The 27102-nt window shown below is 35.7% G+C and overlaps 1 protein-coding gene across 1 annotated transcript in view; it reads left to right on the top strand.

Moving 5' to 3' along the window:
• CRISPLD1 (cysteine rich secretory protein LCCL domain containing 1) overlaps positions 1-26713 on the top strand; it is a gene marked incomplete at both ends in the record, with an annotated part of 35374 nt that extends 8661 nt beyond the window's left edge. Inside the window, 13 exons of the mRNA XM_084205225.1 lie at positions 9882-10000; positions 10138-10270; positions 11703-11818; positions 12715-12815; positions 13894-14073; positions 14166-14226; positions 14352-14418; positions 15030-15160; positions 17964-18007; positions 18094-18166; positions 20278-20353; positions 24636-24766; positions 26662-26713. Of these exons, the coding sequence (XP_084061351.1) occupies positions 9882-10000; positions 10138-10270; positions 11703-11818; positions 12715-12815; positions 13894-14073; positions 14166-14226; positions 14352-14418; positions 15030-15160; positions 17964-18007; positions 18094-18166; positions 20278-20353; positions 24636-24766; positions 26662-26713 (1284 nt within the window). The remainder of the gene's footprint in view (positions 1-9881; positions 10001-10137; positions 10271-11702; positions 11819-12714; positions 12816-13893; positions 14074-14165; positions 14227-14351; positions 14419-15029; positions 15161-17963; positions 18008-18093; positions 18167-20277; positions 20354-24635; positions 24767-26661) is intronic.
• Positions 26714-27102: the final 389 nt, after the last annotated feature.

Here is a 27102-nt window from a genome sequence, read left to right as displayed (position 1 = left end):
CATAATTTGACAATGGACAAACTGGAGAAATCTAGATCAGCTTTCTTGCTGTTGCTTCTCTTCTATTCCTGTTAGAACATTGAAGTGAATAGATGATCTTAGTCATGTCCTAATAGACAGTCTCAATGCACTCCTTTTAAAAAGTAGCAAAGAAAATGCACTGCTTCAGAACACCTTGGAAAGCTGAATATTCCAGCACGGTTTTTTCAACATGCTTAGAGTACACAGAGAATTAAACATGATTAGTCATGGCTGCTGGTTCCTATTCCTGGTTTTACTTCTTCAACACAAGGAGCTCAAACACATGAAGCTGTAATAAGAAGATACTTCTAAATATTAGTGCATTTTTTTCAGTGTTTAGGAACAATATTTTTGGCCATATACCACTTTCCTGTTTCCAGGCAAAAGCCACAGTTTTCCTGCTTTTTACTCTTTTCCAAAAGAGTAGCTGAAATCTCAAGGTCTATTCAGGGATCTCTGCCCAGTTTAAAGCTCTATAAACTCCAGTCTGCCACATGGTAGCATGTAAGTTCCTTACCATTTCACTTCTAGCCAAGTAGTAGTTTTCCAGCAGAAAATGCCTGTCTTAACTTTCTTGGTAGAGGAAAGTTTGGCAGTTTTAGCTATTCTTTCTTTGTGCTTAAAGAATATCCCAGTACTACTTAGTATTGTCAGGTTTTTATTTTCAAAGGAAATTTTGCCTGTTCTTTTTGCCTGAGTTTTTGTGGTCATGCTGCATAAGGGACCTCAGGCTGTGGGGAGACCACATTTTTTTTCTGACTCAAATGACTGGAGGTAAACATCTAGTTGAGTGAAAATTATTTGCTTTTCAGTTGTGCTAATTATGATTAGTTTTCATGGACTTCCTTCAGTATCTTTGTGCTGATGAAATTGTCTCACTGAAGCATGACTCAAGATGATGAAAACTGCCAATGCCTGTTCATCAAGAAGAGATCATGTCAAACCAATCCATTTTTACTTTTTTAATCACCCAATAGTTAGGGAAGTATTAGGTGCCATATTTTGACTCTGGAAAGTTCTTGACACTCTCTACCCTGATGTATTTGTGAGAGAAAATTGACAGAACCTCCTTTTAAACTGGTAGAAGATTGAAGGTGTTGGAGCATCTTCTGTTTTGGTTGAACACTTATGACTTGTGTGAGCAAGGAGTACACTTGAAAACTGCAGTGTGTGTATGTATATATATATATATATATATATATATATATATATATATATATATATATATAAATATATGGTGGACATAGGATAGGGCTGTTTTGAAGAACATGATCAAAATTAGAACTTGAGAAGTAGAAATAATGGCTGGGGATGAACATGATGAAACTTAGCTGCAAGGTATGGAAGGAGGAAGAAATCAAACTGGTGAAATACAAGGCATAAAATGTAGAGGTAAAACTGCAATATAAAGATGCAGGAGTTGCACTGACTTAAAAAACAATATGTGACACTAATCTGTAAAAGGAGTTGTCCATGTGTGAAACTGATGAGAATTTGTCTGAAATGGAAATGTCCATTACTGGTAATTTTTACAGAATGGTCTACCCATTCTAGAGAGAATGAAAGAGATTAATAAGATTGATTGTGAAGACAGAATATGTGATTTATGAGATGATTGAAGGAATGAAGCAGCTGAATTTGGTTAATCAGGGAAATAAATAAAAGTAGTTACAGGAAAGAGAGATTTCTTTTTATCTGACAGTACAACATCAGCTAGCATTGCAGGGCAGGAGGTTTAGGTTGCATACCAAGGAAATCCTCTTTACAATCATAAAAATCCAGAAAGAAATAAATGTCAATATTATTCTGAAAGTACTGTTACTATTTCAAATTATAAAAATGTGGATAACATACATATATTTGGCTCAGTGGAAAAGGCTAGATAGACTACACTCAGGATCAGTCTCTTGAAGTAATTTTTAAATGTACCTTTCTATTTTTCTGTGTTGGTGCCATGCAGGTGATTTCTAGTTTTCAACTGTATTTCTGGCATATTTGCTCATGGCATTTCTCATTCTATGTTTCATCTTTACTTTTTTTTTTCCTTCTCAGTGTCATTAGTCTTAATACAGTGGATTCCTTTAAAAAGTAAATAAATACCCATACTGTACCGTGGTATTTACTTTACCACTCTTTCCCTATATTTAGAATGTATACAGCAATGAGGTATTTATACTATGCCATGGTAAATGTTTACTTTCAGGGGTGCCCACTGTACTTACTTTTCCATCTTTACTGAGCTTGAATTTTAGCTCTTCTTTAATTTCCGTACAGTCCCAGGCCATATGATTTTTCTTCTGCCTTCCAACATATGTGAAAATATGTCCAATTAAAATGTTACCACTGTTGAGGGTTTTTTAAAATTATTTTTACTGGAAAATGTTTTTTGATCTACTGGCCTTTGCAGTTCTGTTGCAATACCTTTTGGTGTAATAGGTGGACTCCTGCTGGTGTGCCTTGGATGAGAATGTACATTTTTGATTTAACACTCACGTACCACAAATGGTGGGATTCATCTCACAAAGGTTTTTATGTCTGTGGTGTAGATGTCTGCATTTGAGCCAGTCTCCTTTAATTAGTAGAGAAAAATGAGAACTTCCAACACACAGTTTATCTCAGTTAAAAGTGGGTGGCTAAAATTATCTCCTTCTATAGATGCTTATTTGTCTATGTAACTGCAAAAGTTATTTAAATAATTAGCTCAGATGTAGGTATCTGCTTTGAGGCTGTTTAAATTCAGTGTACATTAATCCCACCTCATGTAATTTGTTTGGCTGTCGATGAATTTTAATTTAAATTGTGGTAGTCGCACTGAAACAGCAGCTCCTCCATTAAGCAGAACATCGGTTTAGGTCCACACTCTACTTGAATCCTGTGTTGACAGAGGTTAAATTCCAAAATTTGTAGTCCAGTATGTAAATCTAAACTGGCATTAGTTGTGGTTTATTTAAATGTGATATGGTGTAAACCAGAAGCAGTCATAGGATCCGTATTTTCTGCAACATCCTTGCTGCAAAATGTGGTGCAATCTTCTGGGGTAGAAGAAGAGTCAGCAGCTGGAGGCAGTAACTGCTGCTACCATTTAGTTTAACCTGTCCATCTGGGTTTTGGCTTCAGCCAGGGTAGTGTTTGAGAACATTTGTGAAACACTGATAGTGCCATATCTGTGTGTCTTTGGTGGTGAACTAGTTTTAATAAGATACTGGTGAAAGAAATGCCTGTGTTGACAAGTGTTGTGGTGCCAATCAAGCAGATTTGTAGACCAAAAGAATTGATGCTGAGAACCTGATATTCATGCTAATTGCATTTCAGGGTTTGTTTTTTTTTCTGCTCTGTCTCTCTGTGTGGAATGAATACTCATGAACAACTTCAAAGTGCACTCTAGCAGTGTTCTGCAAAACAAAAGGAATAGTTTCAAGGAGGTTCATACCGCCGAGCAATTTGTGATATTTTCGGTGTGTGCCTATCTCGATATAGAAAGCCAACCCTGATGATGATACCTTATCCAAAAGATAGATTTCATGGTAGTTTTCTGACAAAGTGAACAATGCTTTTTCTTGATAAACAAGTTGAATTACCTTGCATGTAGTACCAAACCATTCCCAGTCAAAGTGCTTGTCAGACCTGGGAATCATCTGCCTTGATGCACTTGCATCTTCTTGTGCTCCCTTCAGTACCCCGTGTTTACCAAGGAATTCTCATAGAGCAAAGTCATTGAAACCTGGTCATGTCAGAGCCTGGATAAGGGAACTACTGGATGAGCAATCAGGTGCTGTGCACCACTGTTTTTCAAAAAGTTATAGTTTCCCTTTTTATGGAAAGAAATTTCCTATATTTTTAAGTAACGGTGTTTGAAGATTTAATTCATCCTTTGGCAAACAAAAGGATCCTTGCCTATAGCTATGCAGAGATTTCTTTTCAACTTTACCATTTCTTTCAAAGAGTTAAGTTGTTTTAAAAGTGTCCTTAGTTTAAATCTGTAAAATACTGACTGTTTCTGAGTATTGTGGAAGAGCTTCTTGAATTAAGCTTAAAGCTTAATTCAGGTCAGCTCAATATATATTTCAGTAGCCAGAATTTAATATCATTAATGACGTTGTAGTTAAAATTTGAGAAATGCTTACTTCTGGTAGGATGTAAAATAAATTGATTGTGGTGACTCTTCATGTTCTTCTATTTTTATTTTGGCTTCTTTTAGAATTGCAAGCATCTTGGCATTTTAAAGATCACTAATTAGTTTTGTATATATTTGAAGTTATTCATTGTGTTATTTGATCTGAATGAACATGAAAGCTTAGGTTTTTATCTTTCTTTGTATATGGAGATTCTTTCATTATTTGAAGCCCAAAGCTTGCCATCATGTAAGTGAAACAAGGGAATGCTATTAAAAGCACAAAAATAAAATTTGTATTCCAGTAAAGAGGTGTGTATTAAGAACTGAAGCAGATGTTTTTACCTGTTTGTTTAATTTAGCCTACTTGGTGCATGGAATGCCTTATATTTAGAACTAATCTGACAGGATTAGTATGAAAATACTTTAAAATAAAGAGTCTTTTATCCTTAGAATTCAGATGTACAGCTTTTCTTCATATAACTTCAATTAGAATAATTAGTTTAGGAAAGAAATGTGGATCTTCTATTTTAATTACTGAAAGAGAAGATCAAAATTCAAGGTGGTATCAAAAATGTAAAGTGGCTTCTTCCTGTTCTTGATCCCATCTCTGAAGCATGTTGATAATTCAGTAGAAAATCTTCAGAATTCTTCAAATTCCACCTACATGTAACTGTAGAATAGGCCTTTAAAAATACCTTTAAGCTAATTTTCTCAGGAGTAGGCTGTGATATGGCATTGCAGTCTTACAGATTTCTTCTACAAATTTTTAATTTGTTTTCAGAAATTTCATACAAATCCATGTTACTAGCACCTGTGTATAATTTTTGCATTACTGGAGTAGTCAGATATAAATGAAAGATAGTTTTCCAAGTGGTTGCATCAGGTATTAGGATACCATTTATAGGATCACAGAATTGGTAAGGTTGGAAGGGACCACTGTGGGTCACCTGGTCCAGCCTCCCTGCTCAAGCAGGGTTATTCTAGATCACATGGCAAAGGACAGCATCCAAATGATTCTTGACTATCTCCAGTGGGGGGGACTGAGCAACATCTCTGGGCAACCTGTTCCAATGCTCAGTCACCCACACAGTAAAGTTCTTCTGTATGTTTGGATGGAACTTCCTGTGCATCAGTTTCTGCCTGTTGCCTCTTGAGCTATTGCCTGGCACTACCAAGAAGAGCCTGGCTCCAACCTCATACCTGGGGTTTTTCCTCCCCAGGTGCAGGACCCTGCATTTGCCTTTGCTGAATTTCGGATTGTTCTTCTCTGCCCATCTCTTCACCCTGTCCAGGTCCTTCTGAAGGGCTGCACAGCTCTCTGGACCATTACCCACTGCTCCCAGCTTGGTGTCATCAATGAAACTCTTGAGGAGACATCTGCCCCTTCATCCAAGTAATTCATAAAAAAGTTAAACAATATTGGGTCCATTATTAACCCTTGGGAGACACCATTAGAGACAGGCTTCCAAATAGACCCTGTGCCACTGATTGCAATCCTCAGAGATCTGCTGCTCAGCCAGGTCTCAACTCGCCTCACTGTTTACTCAAGTCTGCAGTTTCTGAGTTTGCCCGTGAAGATTTGTGAAACGGTGTAAAGAGCATTGCTGAAGTCATGGTAGATGATATCCACTGCTCTCCCCTCATCCAGCCAGGTAGAGGGAAATTGAGTTGATCAAGCATGATTTAACTTTTGTGAATCTGTGCTTACTACTCCTGTTCACCTTGTCCTTCACCTTGGTAGAGATGGCCTCCAAAATGGGGCGCTCCATTACCTTTCAAGGCATTGAGGTGGAGCTGCCTCTGTGGTAACTTCCTGGGTCCTCATTCTTGTCCTTTTGAAGACTGGGGTGACATTTGCATTTTTTCAGTCCTCTGGCACCACTCTGATCTCCACAAGCTTTCAGACATGATTGTGAGTAGCCTCACTGTTGTGTCTGCCAGGTCTCTCAGCGCTTGTGGATGCATCCTGTTAGGGCCCAGAGACTTGTTGATCTCAAGTTTGGATTGGTGTTCTCTGATCCAATCCTACTTGACAGAGGGAAAGTCTTCCTGCTACCATTCCATTACTCTGGTCTCCTAGATCAGAGATCCCTGAGGGCTGGTCTTGTCAGTGAAACCCAGTGCTAAGAAGGTGTTCAGTGACTGCCTTCTCTGTGTCCTGCTACCAGGGCCCCCCTCCATTTAGTAACAGGCCCACAGTATGCTTAGTTTTCCCTTTGTTATTGATGTATTTGAACAAGTCCTTTGTTTTGTCCTTGTTGTCCTTAACGAGATTCTTGAAGGGCCTTGGCCTTCCTTCTCTCATTTTTTATTTACTCTGGCAGCCCTGGCCTGACCCTGCTTCTATCTCCTGTGTATTTCCTGGCTATGGATGAGTAATGACAGGAGCTCCTTATTCATCCACACAGGTCTTTTGCTCCCTTTGTCTGATTTCTTGCTGATCAGGATGTCTCATCCTTGAGGCTGGAGAAAATGGTCCTTGAATATCTTTCCCTGTTTTTATTAAAGGTCATTATAGCGATCCTGGAAACCTTTTCATTTCTACATTGATTTGGATTTGTGTTTTATGGCTTCTGGCTTAGTAGGTCTTGGAGACACAAGTAACTATGACTTCTAGCACTTGGATCTCTTTTTTGTCTACTGCCTGTAGGAGATTAGCCATGTTTTATTCAATTTTTTTCTTTGAAGTCTCTGGCAATCAAGAAAGTGACTCTAATCTCTGGGAAATTCTTTGGAACTGAGACATTTGGACATTCTTCAAGAATGTTTTATAAAATTTATATTCCTTAGTAGAGAGGTGGGGTTTTTGTTGTTGGGTTTTTTTGTTTTGTTTTGTTTTGTTTGTTTGTTTGTTTTTTTAATTTTAACTTCTGTTGAAGCCATTTCAGGAAGTGGAGGCTATGATGAGAAAATGAGCCCATAGAACAATGAACACTGCACTTAATGAGTTCTTTCCCCCTATAGTGTAATTTAAACTTGACTGATTGATTTTTTTTACATCTGAATATGTAAAACTTTTGATATTTACTCCATCACATCTCAAAATATACTTAAGTGATTAAAATGAGAAAGAAATTAAGTTATGTCTTGGCACTCATAAATGAAGCTGCTTCAAGGAAAGTGTCTTATGATGAGGCCTAGAAAGTGGGAAGTGTGCTTATCTCTGGCTAGGTAAGGTAAAGGGAGTAAAGACAATATCTTATACTGTGGATGAAGGCAGAGAAACAGTTAAAGAACATGGAACTTTTTTTCAAGACCACATCCAATTTCAACAGTACTTGGAGTGTGGGTGCTCATCTGTCAGGAGGATTAATGATGAATTTCAGTTTTTCATCGAAAAGCTGTGATTTCAGAGTTCTGGATGGCTCTGTCATGCATAGCTTTCAACACTCTTTAAAGAAAATTTTGTTAAAGGTAATTACTTCACAGGCTTGAAGAGCTGATTCAGGCAGCTACTATTGACTGCCTAGCTCTAAACTTAAAAAAAACAGTATAATTATTTTAGTTAAAATAGCTGCATAAAATATTTTTAAGCTTGTGTGGTGAGAAAAATAGAACAATAGTACAATTCCTTTAACCATGACTGATGTTTTAAAAGTGGAAAATGGGGGGGATGCTTTACAAGAGAATAACTTCTCGCTTTCTGAAGGTTGTAAGAGCAATCAGAAATTGTAGCTATCTATGGAGGTAGGAAAGTTCAAACTGAGCAAGTGCTGAAATTTTGTCCTATTGTAAGTCTAGTTTATTCTAAATTTGTATTTTAGAGTCCAGCTGGCAAAACCATTCTTAATAGCAATTATTTGGGAAATGTACTAACTTTATGACTTGTTCGTCCTCAGAGCTAAATCTACATGTTGGAAGATTTTGAGGTGACCTAATACCATACAATATATGCAACAAATTGTAGTGGTTTTTATTTTAAAATATTATGGTCTTATGATTTTGTGGTAGAAGATGAAGCAACTCTACTACAGCCTATAAGAACAAAGTATTTGTGTGGAAGAAGTGTGTTAATCTTCATATATTTTTACAATGGGTACAACAGGGAGAAGAACATTTTATGGTGGTGGGACAACTAAAGGGAAGATGAAAACAGTTATGCAAACTGTCATATAAAACTTCATTATTTAAGATTAAAATATTTGCTTGTGGAGGTTAAGAAAAGTTGTGGTTTATGACACAGAAATAATGGCCCAGGAGAGTGAATGAAAAATTAGTACAGTTTTCTAAAGTCAGTGGTCTTTGTATTCATAGGTGGGTTAAAAGATTTATTCTGTCATTATTATACTGTTTGAGTATCTCTGTCAAAATGAATGTTGCATTTTGGGAGTCAAAATATACCCTGCAAATTGTTTACTTGCTGATAATATTAATAATAACAGACAAAATGCAATCCAATGCATAACAGGTTTCTGAAGAAGAGAAGCAAGAACAAATATTCTAGGATTAAACTGAATGAATAAAGTCTTTACATAATAATGGTCTTGCATAACCAAGGACATACTTGTTTTTGATGAGTTATCTGATTGATAATTTGAAAACCGCATGTCAAAATAAGTAGAAAAATAAATTTTAGCATGTGGAATTTGTCTGTTATATTTGTGCAATCTTTGGCTATGTTAAGAAGTTTTCTGCCTTTTATCTGTGCCAAAAATTAGTAGACATGATCTCCAGTGTCTGCATGGGAATTTGCATCTGGAAATACTGAATTACTGTTATTTAGATAGCATAGTCTCACTTAATGAAATTTAGTCTGAAAAGATGATGAAATACTTCAGGTTCTATCAACATGTTCTTCTTTCCTGGAGGCATTCTAGTTTCCTACCCTGACTGTTGGTATTAGTCAGGTATCTGGAAACTATTTCTGCAGCTATCAGGAAATTCCAAAAGCCAAGCAAAATTATGGATACTTTGCACTAGGGCGATGGACCACTTAGAGGAAACCCCAGCTTGGTCCAGGAAAAACTATACTGCACCAGATTCACTCTGTGGTGTGACTTTTTTCAAGGGGAGTATGTCTTAGTATGCTTTTGAAAGAAAGAAACTTGGATTTGCCTTTCAGCTGCAAGCTTATTCTTCCACCTTCCTTAAAGAATAAAAGTTAAGGATAAACAACAATTCATAATATTTTTTTTTACTTCTTCTAAGCATGCCTCTTTACTATCATGAATGTCCCTTTTTTTGCTAACCTGTCCATAAAATCAGTGAATGACAACCTTACTCTAGTTTTCATAATTTGCATTGGAATTGTGTATTTTTTCAACAAAAGGTGGTTATAGAAAAGGAAGAGGAAATCTTATTAATTTCACATAAACTATTAGTTTAGAGGAAATAAAGTCTTTTTTGAAAGCAGGTTGGATAATACCCTTTTAGTTAAGAAAAATGTCCATTACTGAAAAACAATCTCACAAGTTAAAAAATGCACTTAATTTAGCTTGGAAAGTTGAACTAAGCCTTTCAGTTTCATATTTGTGCTTTATTCACTGCAGCATGGCTGCACGTGGTTTCTAAAGGGAATGCTGAGAAGGGATTAAAACTTTTTTTTCTCTTGGTGAAAGCATTTTTCTTTCTTACAAAACACAAATGCAGCATACATTTTTCGGTTCTTACTTTTCAGTCTTCTGCCTCAGTAAAAGAAACTTCAAAAATTAAAAAAAATTGACAATATTATTATTTTTTTTTAAAGAATAAGGTACACACCAAAAATTTTTAAGAAGATTTCTCTTTGTTTTCTTTTACATTTCAGACATGGGACACAGAACTGGAGAGATCTGCAGAGTCATGGGCTGAAACCTGTCTTTGGGAGCATGGACCAGCAAGCCTTCTTCCATCAATTGGACAAAATCTGGGGGCACACTGGGGAAGGTAGTTTAAGATACTTTTTTTTTGCGATATATGGGATTTTTTAAAAATCTAACAAAAATTTGCCTGTTGTTAAAAGGAAAAAATGGCAGAAGCTACAACTATTGAATGATCTAATACACTGCTACTGGCTTTCCTAGGTACAGACCTCCAACATTTCATGTCCAAGCATGGTATGATGAAGTGAGAGATTTCACATATCCCCATCCTCATGAATGCAATCCATACTGTCCATATAGATGCTCTGGTCCTGTTTGTACACATTACACACAGGTATGTAGGTGTGTTTGATTTTAATCACCTATGGAAAAGAGTGGCAGAGACTTCAGCTAGGTTGCTGTCTGACAGAGCACACTCAACCTGCAGTACATTCCACAGGACAAAAAGCCTAAAAGGTTTTGTTTAGACTCCATGGTTAAAAGCCCTGGGTATCAATGACAAAGTAAGGTTGTCATACAAATCTTTAGATTTCATCCTCATAAATAGCAGCAGGATTGAGGAGAAAAAGCTCACAAGCCCCAGCATTAAACTGAGTATTACTGCTCAGTGCATTTTGCATAATCTGGATAGCCCTTCTTATAATATGTTGAAAAAACAGCTCATTTTAAAAACAAAAAGTTTTCTTAGGTGAACTCCTCAGCTCAAAAAATAGTCTTAAACACCTTGTTTTAACTTCAGGAAGATTTTAAAATTAGTGATAATTTACTTCCTATTTCTGAAATTTGTGTATCTAGCCTGAATTTTTGTTGAGGGGTACCAGTCATGCTTTCAATGAATGGGAAATACTTGATCTTCAGATCATATTATGGTCCACATATAATTTTTGATATAATATTGAAAAACTTAAAAAATATTAATTTTAAACACTTCTTTTCCGTTTACTAGCATAATTTACAATTGTATCTAATTTAAAAATAAAGTTACCTCTATATTATTATTTACTGTATCTATAACCTGTAATTACATTTACTATTACATGCAAGATCAATACATATATGCAGCTTTTTTGTGTTCTAGTTCTTCATAATAGTTATCTCTTCAACTCTTAAATCCTGCTGGATCTACAGATTTGGCTTACCTTGAATAAATAGATTTTCAACACCTTTCATATTTTTATCATTTGAAAATTCCTGACTTGGTAATTTTGATTATTTTTTGAGATCTTCAATGAAAGGTGAATATAGGAGCACAGCCACCTTAGGTTGCAATGACATAAAAGCATATTAATTTAAAATCTATTACTTGGGTCTATTCAGTGTATGAATATTTTTGTTAATGTTTTTATCCTTTCTTACCTCCTTTTACTGCTGAAAAATATCTGTTGTCTCAGTCCAACCAATCCAAAGTCTTTAGGTTGTACTGGGAACTACAGCACACAGGACCATAACTTCCAGCTCACAATTATCAATTAATTGTGATTCCATGAATCAGATCTTCAGATCATGTTTGGTAAATGCTTTGTGTCACTTTCAAATATGTGCTTAAAGCATTTGTATAAAATGAGAGTCCTATCTTTACCAACAGGGTAAAACTTTTCTCTCTAATAAGAGTATAACAGAATGGCCTTTTGACACCTGTAATTAGGCTACTTCAAGCCATTTATAAAAGAGGGGAATACCTCACTTGGTAATTTGAGTTTTGTATATTGGAGATAATTTTGATTTTAAGTTGATCATCTTTGGTTTTCCTCTTTTCTTTCCCATAGGTTGTTTGGGCTACGAGTAGCAGAATTGGTTGTGCAATTAATTTGTGTCATAACATGAACATCTGGGGGCAGATTTGGCCAAAAGCAGTTTATCTTGTATGCAATTATTCTCCTAAGTAAGTAGATTGACACCCAGAAATACCTTGAGGGGGTAAGATATCTTATAATAGTCCAGGAAATAATCTGCAAGGAAATCAGTCTGGATTTTCTGGTTTTTGTACCGTTACAAAATAGAGCATTGTTCCCAAACAGCCTTCGGCTGCACAAATATTCTTGTGAGTTTTCTGGTGCTTCAGTTTTCTGGCCTGTGTTTTAGTACATATACAGCATCAGAGACATTTATTATAGTGTGATATTTTTCCGAAAAATAAATGTATCTCACCACTGTTACTTAAAGGAATGTGTAAAAGGAAGCCCATGGTTAAGATCAAATTTTGTAGGGTGTTCCATCTAGGAGAGAGTGGAGCCCATTCTCATGAAGTGGAGGAATTTAGTCTTATGGTGCTATGCCAGTCTGAGAAGATCTTACAGTGATTTGTGTCAGTTCCTAATTTTTTTTCTTCATGGACTTTTCAACTAGATCCTGTGTATTTGGTGTAGAATCATAGAATCATTTAGATTGTGAAAGATCATTACGACCATTAACTCCAGCCAGTAAACTGATGCTGGCAAGTCCACCACTAAACCATGTCCTTGAGTGCCACATCTACACACCTTTTAAATACCTCCAGGGATAGTGGCTCCACCACTTCCCTGGGCAGCCTGTTCCAGTGCTTGGCAACCCCTTCAGTGAAAAATTATTCCTAATATCCAGTCTAAACCTCCCCTAGTACAACTTTAGGCCATTTCCTCTCATTCTATTTCTTGTAACTGGGGAATATCAGAAGAATGTTATTGTCTATGTGCCTGCTGGTTTTTGTAATTTATTTCTTGATATATTAGGTGCTGTTTAATATTTACATGTTAATATGCTCATTGTTTAAGACATTTTTTGCTATTTTTTCCTGTAAAGGGGTAACTGGTGGGGCCATGCTCCGTATAAACCCGGCCGCCCCTGTTCTGCATGTCCCCCTAGTTTTGGAGGAGGTTGTAGAGAAAACCTTTGTTATAGAGGTATGTACTGTTTCACCCTTACAGCCATAAACAGGAATAGAAATGTAACTTTCCTTTTCATTTCTTTCCCCACTGTGCTTTAACATAGTGGAATAAAATACATTTTGTGTGTGCCCTAAGACCAGTTAGGCCCTACTTTATTAAGCTGCATGGGAATATGTACTTGTGATACGTGAGGCTGAGTTTCATCAGGGAGAATGGAGTGCACTGAACTCATGGCAATAAGTGCTGATTCAGGGGTTTATGTACACAAAGATGGAGAGTCATTGTGTACTCTTTATATGCCTTTCCATAATTACACTGGAAGTCTATGCAGTAATTTGTTTATAGGGAAAAAATATCTCAGTGACATAGACATGCAGTGTGTGTGAAAAACCAAGAACAAAGCTAGAAGACATTAGTAATTAAAGAAAATGTCAGCTAGGATGATTATTAACTTACAATTTTTGGAATAGCATTTATTGCACGCAAACACAGTGTATTATGAAGCTGCTACTTCTTTTTGTTCTACTCTGTTAACAGCTCATTTAGCAATTTTTGTTAATAACTTCTGAGATTTCATGTGGACCATATGAAAGCTGCATGTGTGTGCCCAAATAACTTTCTTATGGTTCTAAGTAAGAAATGTAGATACAGTTATGAGTGTTTCAGAATTATTTGCACTATGTATGAATAGAAGAGCCTGATTTTCAGGTGAATGTTACTATGAAATAAGCTTTAATTGCATGCTGTCTATAAACTTGGTAAAACTTTGCCCATGTGTAACAGAGATTGTCCTTGTCCAGTTGTTTTTCTGATGGCAGAAGATATGAAAACAGAACCGTTAAGAGCAGTTTCATACTTCAATTGTGCTTCACATGCTGGGAAAAAAAAGTATATATTTTCTCACTATAACAAACATACCTGAGGCGTTTTATTAATCTTGAGTTCTCCATCTTATGAAGTAGTGGAGACTTTTCCTTGCTTTCTTCCTTTTGTCCACTGCTTTTTTACCAAAACATGGTAAGGGATTTACATTCCATGCTGATTTTATTTTTCTTCTGAGAGATTTTCTTTTTTTCCCCATTTTCTGAAACAGAGGATTCAGAAAGACCTTATTCTCCCCATGAACCAGAAGAGGAAACCAATGAGATTGAACGTCAGCGATCCAAAGCCCAGGATGCAACTGTGCAAAGCCGGTCAAGAACACATCAACCTTCAGCCTCCACAGGCACTGATGACAGTGAGAAAAATGAAGTGATAAGCACGCAGCAAATGTGTAAGGAATTTACCTGATTTGCAAGTGGTCAACAAAATTGAATTATCTAGTATCAAATTCATTACAGTGAATTTGCTTTTTGCTTGTTTTAGCTCAGATTGTTTCATGTGAAGTAAGGCTAAGAGATCAGTGCAAAGGAACAACTTGCAATAGGTATGGTAAATTTTACAGTTGTCATTTTGAGATTTTTCTGAAAGGCTATATTTGTACATGAGCTGGAATATTTCCCCTTTTTGTAATCCCAGGATTTAAAACCAAGTTGTATTTAATTCTCTTAGGTATGAATGTCCTGCTGGCTGTTTGGATAGCAAAGCCAAAGTTATTGGAAGTGTACATTATGAAATGGTAAATACTTTTAAATTAAATTTTGTACCAGTAGAGTGTTTGATGAAATGTCTTTTCTGTTGGCGTACTAGTTAAAATTGTATTAAGAATGGATTTTGAGGATGTCAGCATTCACCAAAACTAAAAGCTTACACCAATGTTTAAGAAAGCGTCAGATGACATAAATTTACATCTGCTATTCTGTGTGTATTGTACAAATGAACTTCATACTTATACATACACAGAAGTGGAATTTTTGTGTCCACATATTTACATGCAAATATGTGAAGGTGGGACTAAAGGAGGAGTACAACAATTTGTGGATATACTTGTATAAATTGTTTCAGTAAGACAGACCTGCTTTTGTGTAACCTGAATACTAGCTGAGAGTATATAATTTACTCTGTAGAGTGGAAAAACAGTATAGGAAATGACATGTACTGTGAACAAGTGAACTGTAATGAGAATAATTTATCTCTGAGTAAGGCAAAGTGGTCGCTTATTTGCTTGAAATAACACCTACATGGACCAAGTCAAACCTAAAAGACTCTCTACCAAGTTTTAATGACACATTGTAATTAAAACCTGCTTTTTGTCTGACATAGATCTGCTCTTCCTGCTCTGTTTTTCAGCAATCCAGTATTTGTAAAGCTGCCATACATTATGGCATCCTAGACAATGAAGGTGGTTGGGTTGATGTGACTAGGCAAGGGAGGAAAAACTACTTTATCAAGTCTTACAGAAATGGTGTTCAGTCAATTGGGTAAGTTTTTTCTTGAAGTTGAAATGTATGAAAAGGTTTTCATTTATTTCTTTTTGTTTCATACAAAATATATCACATTTTTAATAACATTTTGCTATGCTTTTTGTCATAATAAATATGAAAATGCTTTAAAAAGGCATGTTGATATAGAGATATTGTATCCGTTCTGAAATTTTAGCCAGTGTTCAATGGTGGACAGAGAGTTGGCACAATAATAATGTGAAAGAAGGTTAAATAATTTACAGAATGACTTGGGCAGTTAGTTAGTGTTTGTAATTAAATAATATAGAGAGTATTCAGTTAAATAATTGGTAAGAATATATATTTATTGTCAAAAACCAGCACATACTGGCAGATGATTTTATGTGTTTTTGACATGGACGGAGCAGTCTGTGACAGTTAACAAAGCAATATTACAAGTTCATGTTTGTAAATGACCCTCTTGTAGTGTGCATATGGAACAAGAAGAAAACATATCTCTTCCTGTACACTTTGATAATTTTCACAGTTCCACAGTTTACATATGACATTTTTCACAAGTATTTTGCACGATTTCTACATTGGCCAGTGATGGAATAATATTCCATACTGTGGAAACTTAGTTTGGAGGTGTACTGCACTGCTGAGGTGCCTTCCCTAAAACTGGTATGTGAAAGCAGCTCCAAATACTTCTAGAAATGCTAGAGAAAAGCCCAGAAAAGCAACACATAGAAATGGAGAATGCTTGGCTGTTTCATATATAATTATCCAATGATAAAAAACATCAATATTAATATATTTGAATCTAAGATATTACTGGTGTTTGCAAATTATACTTCGCTATGTCATAATGTATTCTTCAGAGCTTTACATTGATGTCCTTATTTCTGTCTATAGTTAGTATATGTGTAATAGTGGTACGTGTGTAGCTCAAAGGGCTACACATACTGAGCTGAAAGAAAACAGGATTTTTCTGAGTGATATATTTGGCTCACATGCAAAGCCAAGAGTCAAGGAGATAGGTAATCATCAGTGGCCGTGCTCTCACTCTGTGCTGTGCAGACAAATTATGCAGGCTATGACACCTGTCATCATTTCCCTTTTCAACAGATATGTCTAAGCCAGCATAGAGAGGAGCATTGGCCTCGTAGACCAAATTCAGTGGCCTATAATTTGGACTACCTGGGTAGCACTTAAGGCATTGATATCAATCAGTTTCTTTGGATCATCTGATGACTGGACTCTGGTTTGATTTACCTGCCTAAAAATGTAGATACAGACAAACATTTGTCTTTTTTACTTGCTTTGATTCAAAGAGAGAAGTAGATCTTGAGTATATCAATGGTAACATATGAGGAGCCAGCTTGCTTACAAATGTAAGAGTAGATAAGCTGTAAAAACCTCTTTAAACTGGAAGCAGTTGATTTCCCACCAGTTGAAATCTCTGAGTTTCTATGTTATATGAGAAAAAACTGTATGATTGTCCAGCCTACAGAGTGTATTTAGCACCTATCCTTTGAGAATTGGAACACAGTGGAAGTTATTTTGGCTGTGGGACAAATAAAGATTGTTTGCCAAAGTTTCAAACCTTCAAAAGGCCCATCAATAAGGCAGGGGATGCCTTGCAGCTACCTGACTCTCCCCAGTGTCCATAGATGGAGCCTTGCATAAACTGCTATTTAATCTATCCAAGAATAGATGAAATAAAGTGGATCTCACCTCTACTGCGTATTGCAAAACAGAATAGAGAATAGAGAAAAGTAAGTGTCAGGACAGCATACAGCAAGGGTCCTGATCTTCAGCTCCTTTGATTTCTTATCAGGGTAGCTAACACCAATGTTTTTTTCAGCAGTTGGATTTTCTTAGGATAGGCTACTGTAAGCGCTAAGGTGACAGAAGTATGAGTTACATCAGTGAAAGCTAATTGGAATCCAATAAATGAGCAATGTGCAATTGATGGGTCATACAAGTAAATAACCTGATGCAGGCAAACAGTGAGGTCCATAGGAGCAATTTGCTCTAAAGCTGAATAGGGAATAATTTCCTTGGTTTGTTGTTGGTTTGGTTTTTTTTTGATAAGTAACTTTATGGGTGCCAAAGGCATCCTCAGCTTCTTTGTTACAGATGAAAAATACCACAATCAGAGGCATATCCCAGGAGTCAAAAGAGAAGAAAAATAGAAGATGAGGGGAATAAAATAGAAATGTTCATCAATTTGTAATGAAACAACATAATCTATGTACCTGATTTTTTATAACAAGAGGAAGCAGGTGCATCTGAGTGCCATATAATTACTGGGAAAAAAAGAACTCTTGTATGTTATACTAGGTTTTTAATGATGCTTATGATAACAGGAGATGCAAGATCCAAAAGTAAAATTTCATGAAACATTTCAGGAAGGCTGTGAGGAGAAACTCTTCTTGGTGTCGGAGTTGTTTATAGGAATGAACCTTTAGCAAAAGGTGAATGAGCTCCTCTGGTAGATGAAAGCTTCTGAGCAACCACATGCTACGTTATGAGGGATTGCTTAATTGGTTCCAATATTGCTTAGTTGGTTCTTATCACAAGCTCTCTTTGCAAATTACACTCCTGAAAGAGTTTAACACACATTCCTGTTTTTGAAACACTTTCACTGGGAGCACAAAGTAGATGTGTCATTGCAATAAATATATTTCCAGCTGGGGAGAAGGGGGTGCAGTGACTAAGAACTGTTTGGGGACATTCTCTTGGGTTTGCTTCCATATTTTCTAATAAAAATTATTCTAGCTAAAAGAAATCACTGAAAAATGTTATTTACTGATAATTTCTAATATTTCTTCTTCAGAAAATACCAATCTGCTAACTCCTTCACTGTCTCTAAAGTAACAGGTTAGTATTTATTTCTTACAAGCTCACTACTACTCTGTTTTTTCTAAATAATAAACATTTACTTGTTTGTGTTTTATTTTCTTCAGTTCAGGCTATCACCTGTGAAACCACAGTGGAACAACTGTGCCCATTTCAAAAACCAGCCTCACACTGTCCAAGGTAAAATTCATAAAATGGTATTAATTTAAAGTGCTGCTCTATTTTCTGCCATTTGCTAATTATTTTTGGTCATCTGAAGTTGTTGAGAAGGGTGACAACAGTAGCTGTAAAAATGAAGTCAAGAATGTTCAAGTGATATTTTAGTCTTTGGTCTCAGTAGAAGGCAAGGTAGGTAAAGATGATTTGCAGGTCTTTTCATTAGGAAAATCTCTTTTTCTTTCACTCATTAAGATCCTGTTGCTAATCTTAGTGAAATCATTACACCAAAAACTGTGAATAAAAGTTCATTTTTATTTTTCATTGTCCATTAGTATATATATGCACCTTGAGCGAAGTATACTTTATTTCAATTTATTTACCTGTAAAATAGATACAATAGAAGGATAAAATTAAGATAATTATCATAGAAGGTACTAATTTGCTTGGGAGTTCTGGAGAAACTGGATTAAAAAAACTGGATTAAAAAAATTGAAATATATCTGGTTAAGGTAAGGCCTGGTCTGCAGGTTGGCTTTAAATAGCTGTGCCATTTCTTTGAAGCCTGTGTTTTACCTCTTCGAAAGGCGCCTGTACCGCAATATTTTGACAAAGGAGTTTGGTAACAGTTCTTAAAACCATAGATGAGTCAAAGGTAAATACGCTGCAGCATGATTTACCACAAATTAAGCTGGAGATATCCACAGGATTACTTTCATAGCAATCCTACAGCCAACACAGGAAACAAGTACAAAGCCAAAACTGCTAGGAAAACATCCCTTCATGTAGCACCTGGGTCCATGGACTTACTTGGTGTTTGGCTATGACTCCTGGCTTTCTGGCTAGAAGATGTGGAGAAGTAAGCTAAGGACTGGAACACAGGAATGGATGGGTACATCCTCCTATCTTTTTCTTTTTCTTTTTCTCTTCATTATTAAAAACTAAAGCTAGCTTCATCAACAGAAAAACAGGTTTTGTTTTTAAGAAAATTAAAGAATAAGTACAAAGTTTAGAATTACATGATTATGATGTGTCAACTTAAGGAACTTCTCAACAGCAATGATTCATTCAAGATTCCATGCATGCTCTTAATTCTGAAAGTGTAGTCTTGGGAATTACAAGCAGTAGTCAGGCATGGCATTGATTACACAACCACATTTTTCCCTCTTTCTCCCAACTCATAAAGCATAAGCAGGTCTTCCACAAGCTTCTTCAACTACTTGCTTTCTTTTGACAAAATATCTTTCCTGACTCTTATCAGAATGTTTTAGCTACCCATCTGGCAAGACTCTAGCATGCCCAAATGATTTGACTTCCCAAGTATTGATTGGAGCCTGGATAACATTTTAAAGAACACTTGCTCAGAGCTGCCTCATGTAGGGTGGCTCCCTTTTTCAAATGAAGTAGCTCAGAGTAGACCTAGAGTCAGCTGATGGTTCTTGCTTGTAGCATATCACAGTCAGTAAATAAAATGCTGACACCTTTTGTACTTTACTTATGTTCCCACATGGCTTTCCTGTGCATTTTAAAGGTATAGAAGACATGAGTCACAGAGAAAATTTTCCTCAGATGTTAACAAAATGCAGTTAATAAAGGGAGTGTTTTAGTAGGTTTCTGACCTCCCAGAATCAGCTAGGAGTCTCACTACTTTCCAACATTTTTCATCCTAGCCACATATGCCAATGCTCAGCTTCATTACAAGTTGCTAAATTGGCTTGGGTCACCAGGTCATCAGTATCAAAGCAGGTCCTCAGTCAGATCTGCCTCTTCTGAGACTGTACTTTTTGTATAGGACACTTAGATAAATTATAGACTAATGAACAGGCTGTCTCGTCACTGACTGTTCTATTTGCCATACATATGCTGAACAAGAACACCATCTACTTATCCAAAGGAAAGAAGACCAGACTTGTTAAAGTATGATTTTAAGCACTTCATATGAACTTCAACACATCAGCAATGCTTTCATCTGTATGGTCAAAGCCTCGAAAACTGACAGATATAAAATAGGATTATGGACCCATATGTATAGACAATCAACTAGATTTATACTTAATAATGCTGTCATTGAACATGATATATTAATCCTCTGATACTCTTCCTAACTGTATGTGGTTTTGTTTTTGATCTTTCAGGGTGTATTGTCCTCACAACTGTATGCAGGCAAATCCACACTACGCTCGTGTGGTTGGTACACGGATTTATTCTGATGTAAGTACAGGGATTTACATTGTGTTATAAAATGAGACATAAAATTCTATGAAAAAAATTATAATGTAGCTATTAAATAGAATATTGATATACAGTTTTCCTCCATATGATGATTTTTTAAAAAATAAATGCCTTTCTTTTCAAAAAATTCATTTTTCAGAGGCTCCCATTTAAGTTAGTCAGATGCTAAAGATATGGAGAATTATTTGGGAACTCATTGTAGTCTTCACTACGCTCTGGAGCCATACTTTCAATTTTTTTATCAAAAATTCCCACTCTTTAACATTTGTCCAACATTACCAGTGTATACTCATTTAAACCCTGATGCAACCAAAACTTCTTTCGGACTATACAAAAAATATTGCTCTTAAAATAAATGTCTACAGTCTCATTATTTTGAATATTTCTTATCTGTGTGAATAGCTGAGTATTTCTTATCTGTGAATAGCTGTGTATTTGCGACAGAGTTTTGATATATTTGTGCAAAGTATCTCACAAAGTCATATTATTTTAACAGACTTTTTTTTTCATTCTGTTTGCTAGTCAAGTTTTTTTTCCCTGTCTTTTCTATGGCATGTTTAGTTCTGAAGTGTGTAGAAAGTCCAAAAAGAGATTTCCATTTTATCCCCTTCTTTGTCATGTCTCTATGAAGAAGCCAGGATGTAGTGGCAGAGAAAGCAGTTTGTATTTTTGGCAGTAAACTCTAGTTTAATTGTCTTATGGATGTCATAAAGAGTATTATGGCAACCAGCTGGGTCAGATGATGATTTTCACAACTTTCCAGTTCTTTGAAATGTGTGAAATATTTACTCCTCAGCATTATGAAACTAACTGATGTCCATTGGATTACCTGAGTATCTTTTCCTGAAAACACTCATGTCCATAAGTAGTGTCATGGGTGTGAGCAGTATTTCCAGTTTGGATAGATAATTGATTTGTGAACTGGATCCTTAACGTGCATAAAAGGGGCAGTGCAAATAGATTCAATGCAAGTCCAGTTTGTGGAAGATCATTTTCTTTCAGCTCTGTGGTTGCAATTAAGGCTACAGGCAAAGTTTCCCAGTGAGTTAGAGGAGACTGTTGTGGGAGAAAGAACACATGCTTGTGTTTAACCTTAACAGGGGAAATCTCACAATATATATTTTCTTTGGCTGGAGAAGTCCAAGGTGAATTTAATTAGTGTTATAGAGGAACACTTTAAAATTATTTTAGGTGTACTTTCTTATTATTCATCTCCATTAAATAGAGATGTGTGCAGCCATACTGCTTTTAGGAAAAAATGGATATAAATACAGGCAAAAAACCAGAGATGGGAGTCTTCTTATCAACTTCAGATGCTGTCATGGTAGACATTTACACTGAAAGTGCTGTTCTAGATTATGTTTTCAGTAGTTTTTAGTACAGAGAGTAAAGTGGTAAAGGAGATAAATAGGTATCTGCAGAGCAGAATTTATTTGAATTTTTCAGTGTGTCTACCTTACTTCTTCCAGGGGCTAGAGACCAAGAAATATCCTTTATCTAAAGCGTTCAATGGAATTGTAAAATTTTAATCCATTTGAAGGCTTTGATCATACAAATTTTTGTTTCAGTAACGATATTTAGAAATATTCCCTGAAACTTTTGAAAAGTATTCATAATTCTCTGCTATGGTAAAATATAGAGAATACGATGCAGAAAGCTATTAAATAGCTCCATATTCCTATGATGGTATGTTAAAGACACTTGTGGTTTAAATGCCTTTGTAGGGTAATTCTATGCTGCAGTAGGTACTGGTATTTGTTGAGTATCTGAAGAAGGAAAATAATTATTTTGGTATTCAGATCCCATGACCTGTTAAAAATGCTAACAAGCTTAGGAGTGTTCACAACACAATAATAAAGCACAGCCATATAATGCTGTATGAAATGTTCACACTAACTTAAAAATACTGCCTTATGCATCCTTTGGAATTTCTTCATCAAGATTAAAGAAACAAACCCAAATCTTTGAAGTTTTCCAGAAAGTGACACAGGGACGCTGATGTAAACCACAAATAATATGCTGAAATTTGTTATGGACATAGTGAAATCCTTTTTTGCTTAGACCAACAGGAGGCTTGCCTTAGTGGTTCAAGGAAGTGTGATCTGGATGACATAATATTGAGCACAGGAAATACTGTGGCATCACTACTGGAATCTGATTCCATTTGGATGCATTCTAATAGTCTCATTCTGAGACAATGAGAAGTTATTGAGAGATAAGGACTGATAATACTTTGTAAAAGAAGATATTCTCTATATGTTTTTAAACATTTGTAGCTATTCATAGCTATTCCTACAAACTAGTTCATAATTATGAATTTATACTCATGTAATTGTTCATTTATTCAAAAACTATGTGAATTTGTTCTCCAGTCTCATCTGGAATGTAGCATGAGAATATCAGTTTATTTTTCATCTGAAAACCTCTGAGCTGACTTCATGAGCCCCAGTCTTCTGACCTCTCCTTTTTCACATTTTCCATTCAAGTGTCGTGCCTTCACCTTTGAAACGTTGTGCATTAGCCCAGCCATACTTGGTTGGTCCAGTTGTGGTGCCAGCCCTAACAATGTCCCCATCCTTTGCTGGAGATTGTTTCCAACAAGCAGTCAGCCTGCTCTGTCAAAATCTCCACCCCTTGACTTTTCCTTTCCTTTTTACTTGACTAGAAACTTCCAAATAATGTTGGAACAGCCACCACATCTTAGCCATCCTCAAATGTAATTATGAAAGTATACCCCTATCTCATGGTGTAAAGGGTGAGGGTACATTTTGGTTACTATTACAGAGGTGAAAAAGCTGATCTTTCTTTTCCCCAGTTGTACTTCCTCCCTTTTTCTATATCTCCAGTGGGAACTGAAAACAAAGTTACTGCTGTGTTATTGTACTAGGAATGAATAGAATGAATAGCTTTCTTCTAGTTCCTCAGTGTAGTTAATTGCTTGTAAATATCATCTTTTATTTCTTTTGACTGTAATCCTTTATTGCAGAGGCAATTTTTCCCCCTGGGTATTTGAAATTGCACATGACCAGTCTACTCTTTAGTTGCTCCACAGTATAGATAAATAGGGCGTGCTATAATCTTAACAATAAGGCATCTATTGGTGTTGAGGGTATAAAAAATATTTTGCAACCTTGGGAGGAGGAAAAGTACAGAGTATTAATGGCATTCTTTCTGGCATGTTCAAAAGCTGCAACCAGTGGTGTGGAAAGAAAAATTCTGAAGCATCATTGCGAAAGATTATTTGCATAAATTATTTCATATCTTTACTGCTTTAAATATTGTAACATTAAAAGAAAAACTATATATGAGTGAACCTGGCAAGTCCTGTGCTTAGAATAAAAGTAGGAAAATCATTGCAAAATTCCTGATTTCATATAGCATTGAGATTGAAAATGGCTATGATAACATATATAAATTATTCCAGTTATAACTGGAAGAAATATAGTTTTTGTTTAAATTGTGGCCTGTTTCACCAGCTGCCACCAAAACCCATTGAAGCTAGAACTGCACTTAGTTTTGCTATGTTTTAAAGATTGGGACCTACCTTATGGAATATCTAAGAAGTTTCATTCTTCTGATAATTACTAAAATGCTGAAAGAGTAATAGAGTAGTGCAAGTTTAAATCAATTATTTAAATTAAAGTTATCAAGAATGTCACTAAGAAATTCCTTTTGGTTATTGTGTATTCCTCATGGGTTCACAAGGGGAATTTGTGAGCAGAAAGACGTTTCAAGCAGCTGTAAGTGCTGTTAACTTAACAGAGAACTTTCATTTTAGACCTCTATCTTCTGTCTGATGCTCCCATTATACCCTTCATCTAATTAGCTTTTAATATTTACCCATGCTGGATAGAAAACTGCGATGCTCCCTTTAATTATGGATCATTTCACTAATATTTGAGGCTTTGGCTGATAGATCCTTTCATTTTGAAAGGCAGAAGTATTCAAACACGTTCCTGATCTTTGAACTGAGATAGCCTGAAAGAAATTTTTTTTGCATCAGGATTTAAAGTGCCAGGGCTTAAATGAGTGTACACTGGTAATGTTGGACAAATGTTGAAGAGTGGGAATTTTTGATAAAAAAATTGAAAGTATGGCTCCAGAGCGTAGTGAAGACTACAATGAGTTTCCCAATAATTCTCCATATCTTCAGCATCTGACTACTGCTAACTTAAATGGGAGCCTCTTTATTTGTCTTTTTTCCTAAAAATGGTGAAATAAAAGGATGAATGCGACGCTAATCTGTGTCTTCACTCCTTAGATCTCCAGTATCTGCCGGGCAGCGGTGCACGCGGGTGTGGTCCGCAACCAGGGCGGCTACGTTGACGTGATGCCAGTGGACAGAAGAAAGGTCTATGTGGCTTCCTTTCAGAATGGGATCTATTCAGAAAGGTACAGAGCCCATTTGCAATGGTTACTCTTTACTCTTGGCCTTGAAAAGGTCCACAGTCTGGCATTGTGTCTGCTCGTACCTGGGGCAGTGCTAGAAGCCAAACCAACAAGGGGTGGTTTACAGAGCTTGTGCAACAGCAGCTGCAGTGGCTTCGGAGAAGCTGTGCTAGTGGAGCTGCCTGCCTCCTCTGAGCTCATGCAACATTACCCTGAAAAGCTGCTTATGAAATAAAGTAAGCCTCTTGTTTGCTTTGCTGGTTCTGTTGCAGCTAACACAATATTTAATAGGAAAATTGCAGTTACTCCTTTAAGGATTTTTTAAAAATTAACATTAGTGATGGAGGTTCACGGGTTCCTGATGAACTGTTCATTTGTGATTTACATGGTATTGAACCAGTGATCCTGAATCATACTTAATACTCACAAACTTTAAAATTCACAATAATTTAAACATATTTTTGATGTTATTTTTTTAAATAATTTGTGGTTAGCAGTGTTTTTCTGAAAGACATGGAGATGCTGTGAAAGTTTATTACTTGTATTGGGTTTATTTGTACATTGTGTGATGATAACACATGGCTATATGTTGTAGATTTAATTTAATCCCTGAAAGGGTTCTCCAGGTTCTAAAGGAAGAAAGAGAAATTACTTTAAAAACATTGTACCATTCTTTTTGTCCTGTAAAGCTAAGAATGTTTCTTAGACTAAAAATCATGGTTACCTAACCAGACTATAGTCTTTCTGAGAAATTTCAGTGGGAAAAATCTCAGTTTCTGTAGAAAACTCAGAAGTAGGAAAATATTGAGTGTTTTTGTCTTGTTTTTAATTGTGGGTAGGAGAATGTCTTCTTTCTTTCTCTCAGACCTTTCAACAATTCTGGAAGCTTGTAAAATACAGATTTTCTTTGCTCAATAGATGACTTATTTTATATATTTTTTTACTTTTTTCTATGATCATCCAATTCCCTTAGAGTGCTTCCTTACTGACACTTTTGCTCTCCATATAAGTTTTCTTGAGTAGAGCAGCAGTCAGGAAGAATGTTGCAAATTTGATGATTGCTTAGGCTTTAATATATGAATTAGATACTATCTATAAATATAAATTTGAAATATGAATAAATACACATATATTTACATATTAATCATCTTGGTAAAGTTTGGAAGGTCAGAAGTTTGGAAAAGAGTCCCATACAAGTTTTCTGTGAAGCAGAAGGTGATGAATTCTAATGCTGTTGCAGCCAACCTCTTCCCTTGTGCCTTTCCTTGCTTCCACCTCCGTTTCCCTTTCCTCACCAGATAATCTTCAGGCCAGGTTGGCTAAAGAATAAACAATGGACCATTAAGTAAGATGTGCTGGTCCAACTTTTAAGGCAAAAATACTTATTCTATCAACATTTCATTGGAATTGGGTATTTTTGTTGCGTTTCTTTTGAAGCCAGGTACTTATCCATTCAGAAAGCATTCCCTTTGGTTTTGTTAGACATTAGGTCTCTGTAGAAATCTATTATTCTTTATATAAACAACTAACAAACAAGTGATCTCCTAAGTCTGCAAGTTCTCTCCAAATACAGTTGCTAGAAGTGTAAGCATAAGATGTATGTTTTCTCTATTTCCAAAACACTTTTAGCATTTTGCTTCAATTCTTTTAACTACAGTCCCTCATCACAAAGGATTACTTGAATTTTTCTATGTTGCATTTTGTTCCTATTGACCTGTTTGGGAAAAAAAATCTGAAATTTATGTAGCTTTTATTTGTAGCAGTTTTAAAGAAATCCTAGGTAGATAAATTGAGGAGTTGTCACAAGAAGTGCTGCAGCATACTAGAATTAGCAATTGAAAATTTTCAAAAGTTGTTATTGTCTTAAAAATAACTACAAAAATGTTTTTATGTTTCAGTTTACAGAATCCTCCAGGAAGCAAGGCTTTCAGAGTATTTGCTGTTGTTTGAATCTAGCAAGTAAAACATATAACAGGCAAGTGAAACCAGAGCACTTGGAAAAGATTAATACAGGCCATTTCTTGTGATTCCTAAAATTTGTATAAAGCTGTAACATTATTGTACAGAAGATGTATACTGCTTTCCACCAAAAAATTTAAGTTAGATATAAATCTTAATGAAAAAAATCTGTAAAAATAAACATGGGAGAAAAATTAATTTGAAAATCTATAATGATATATAACATTACTTTGAATCCTGTGTTAAATATTGCTATATTTTCTTAGCAGTTACTCCTATACAGTTAATTCAAAGCTCATAAATGTTCTTTGTTTTCTTCATCTGAATATATTATTATATGGTGCTTTATATATGCCACTAACAGTAACCTTAAAACTATA

The sequence above is a fragment of the Fringilla coelebs genome (assembly GCF_963513975.1).
Source record: "Fringilla coelebs genome assembly, chromosome: 1".
In the NCBI taxonomy this organism is placed as follows: Eukaryota; Metazoa; Chordata; class Aves; order Passeriformes; family Fringillidae; genus Fringilla; species Fringilla coelebs.
Note: the sequence above shows the minus strand (reverse complement) of the source record. Positions and strands in the feature narration are given on the sequence as shown.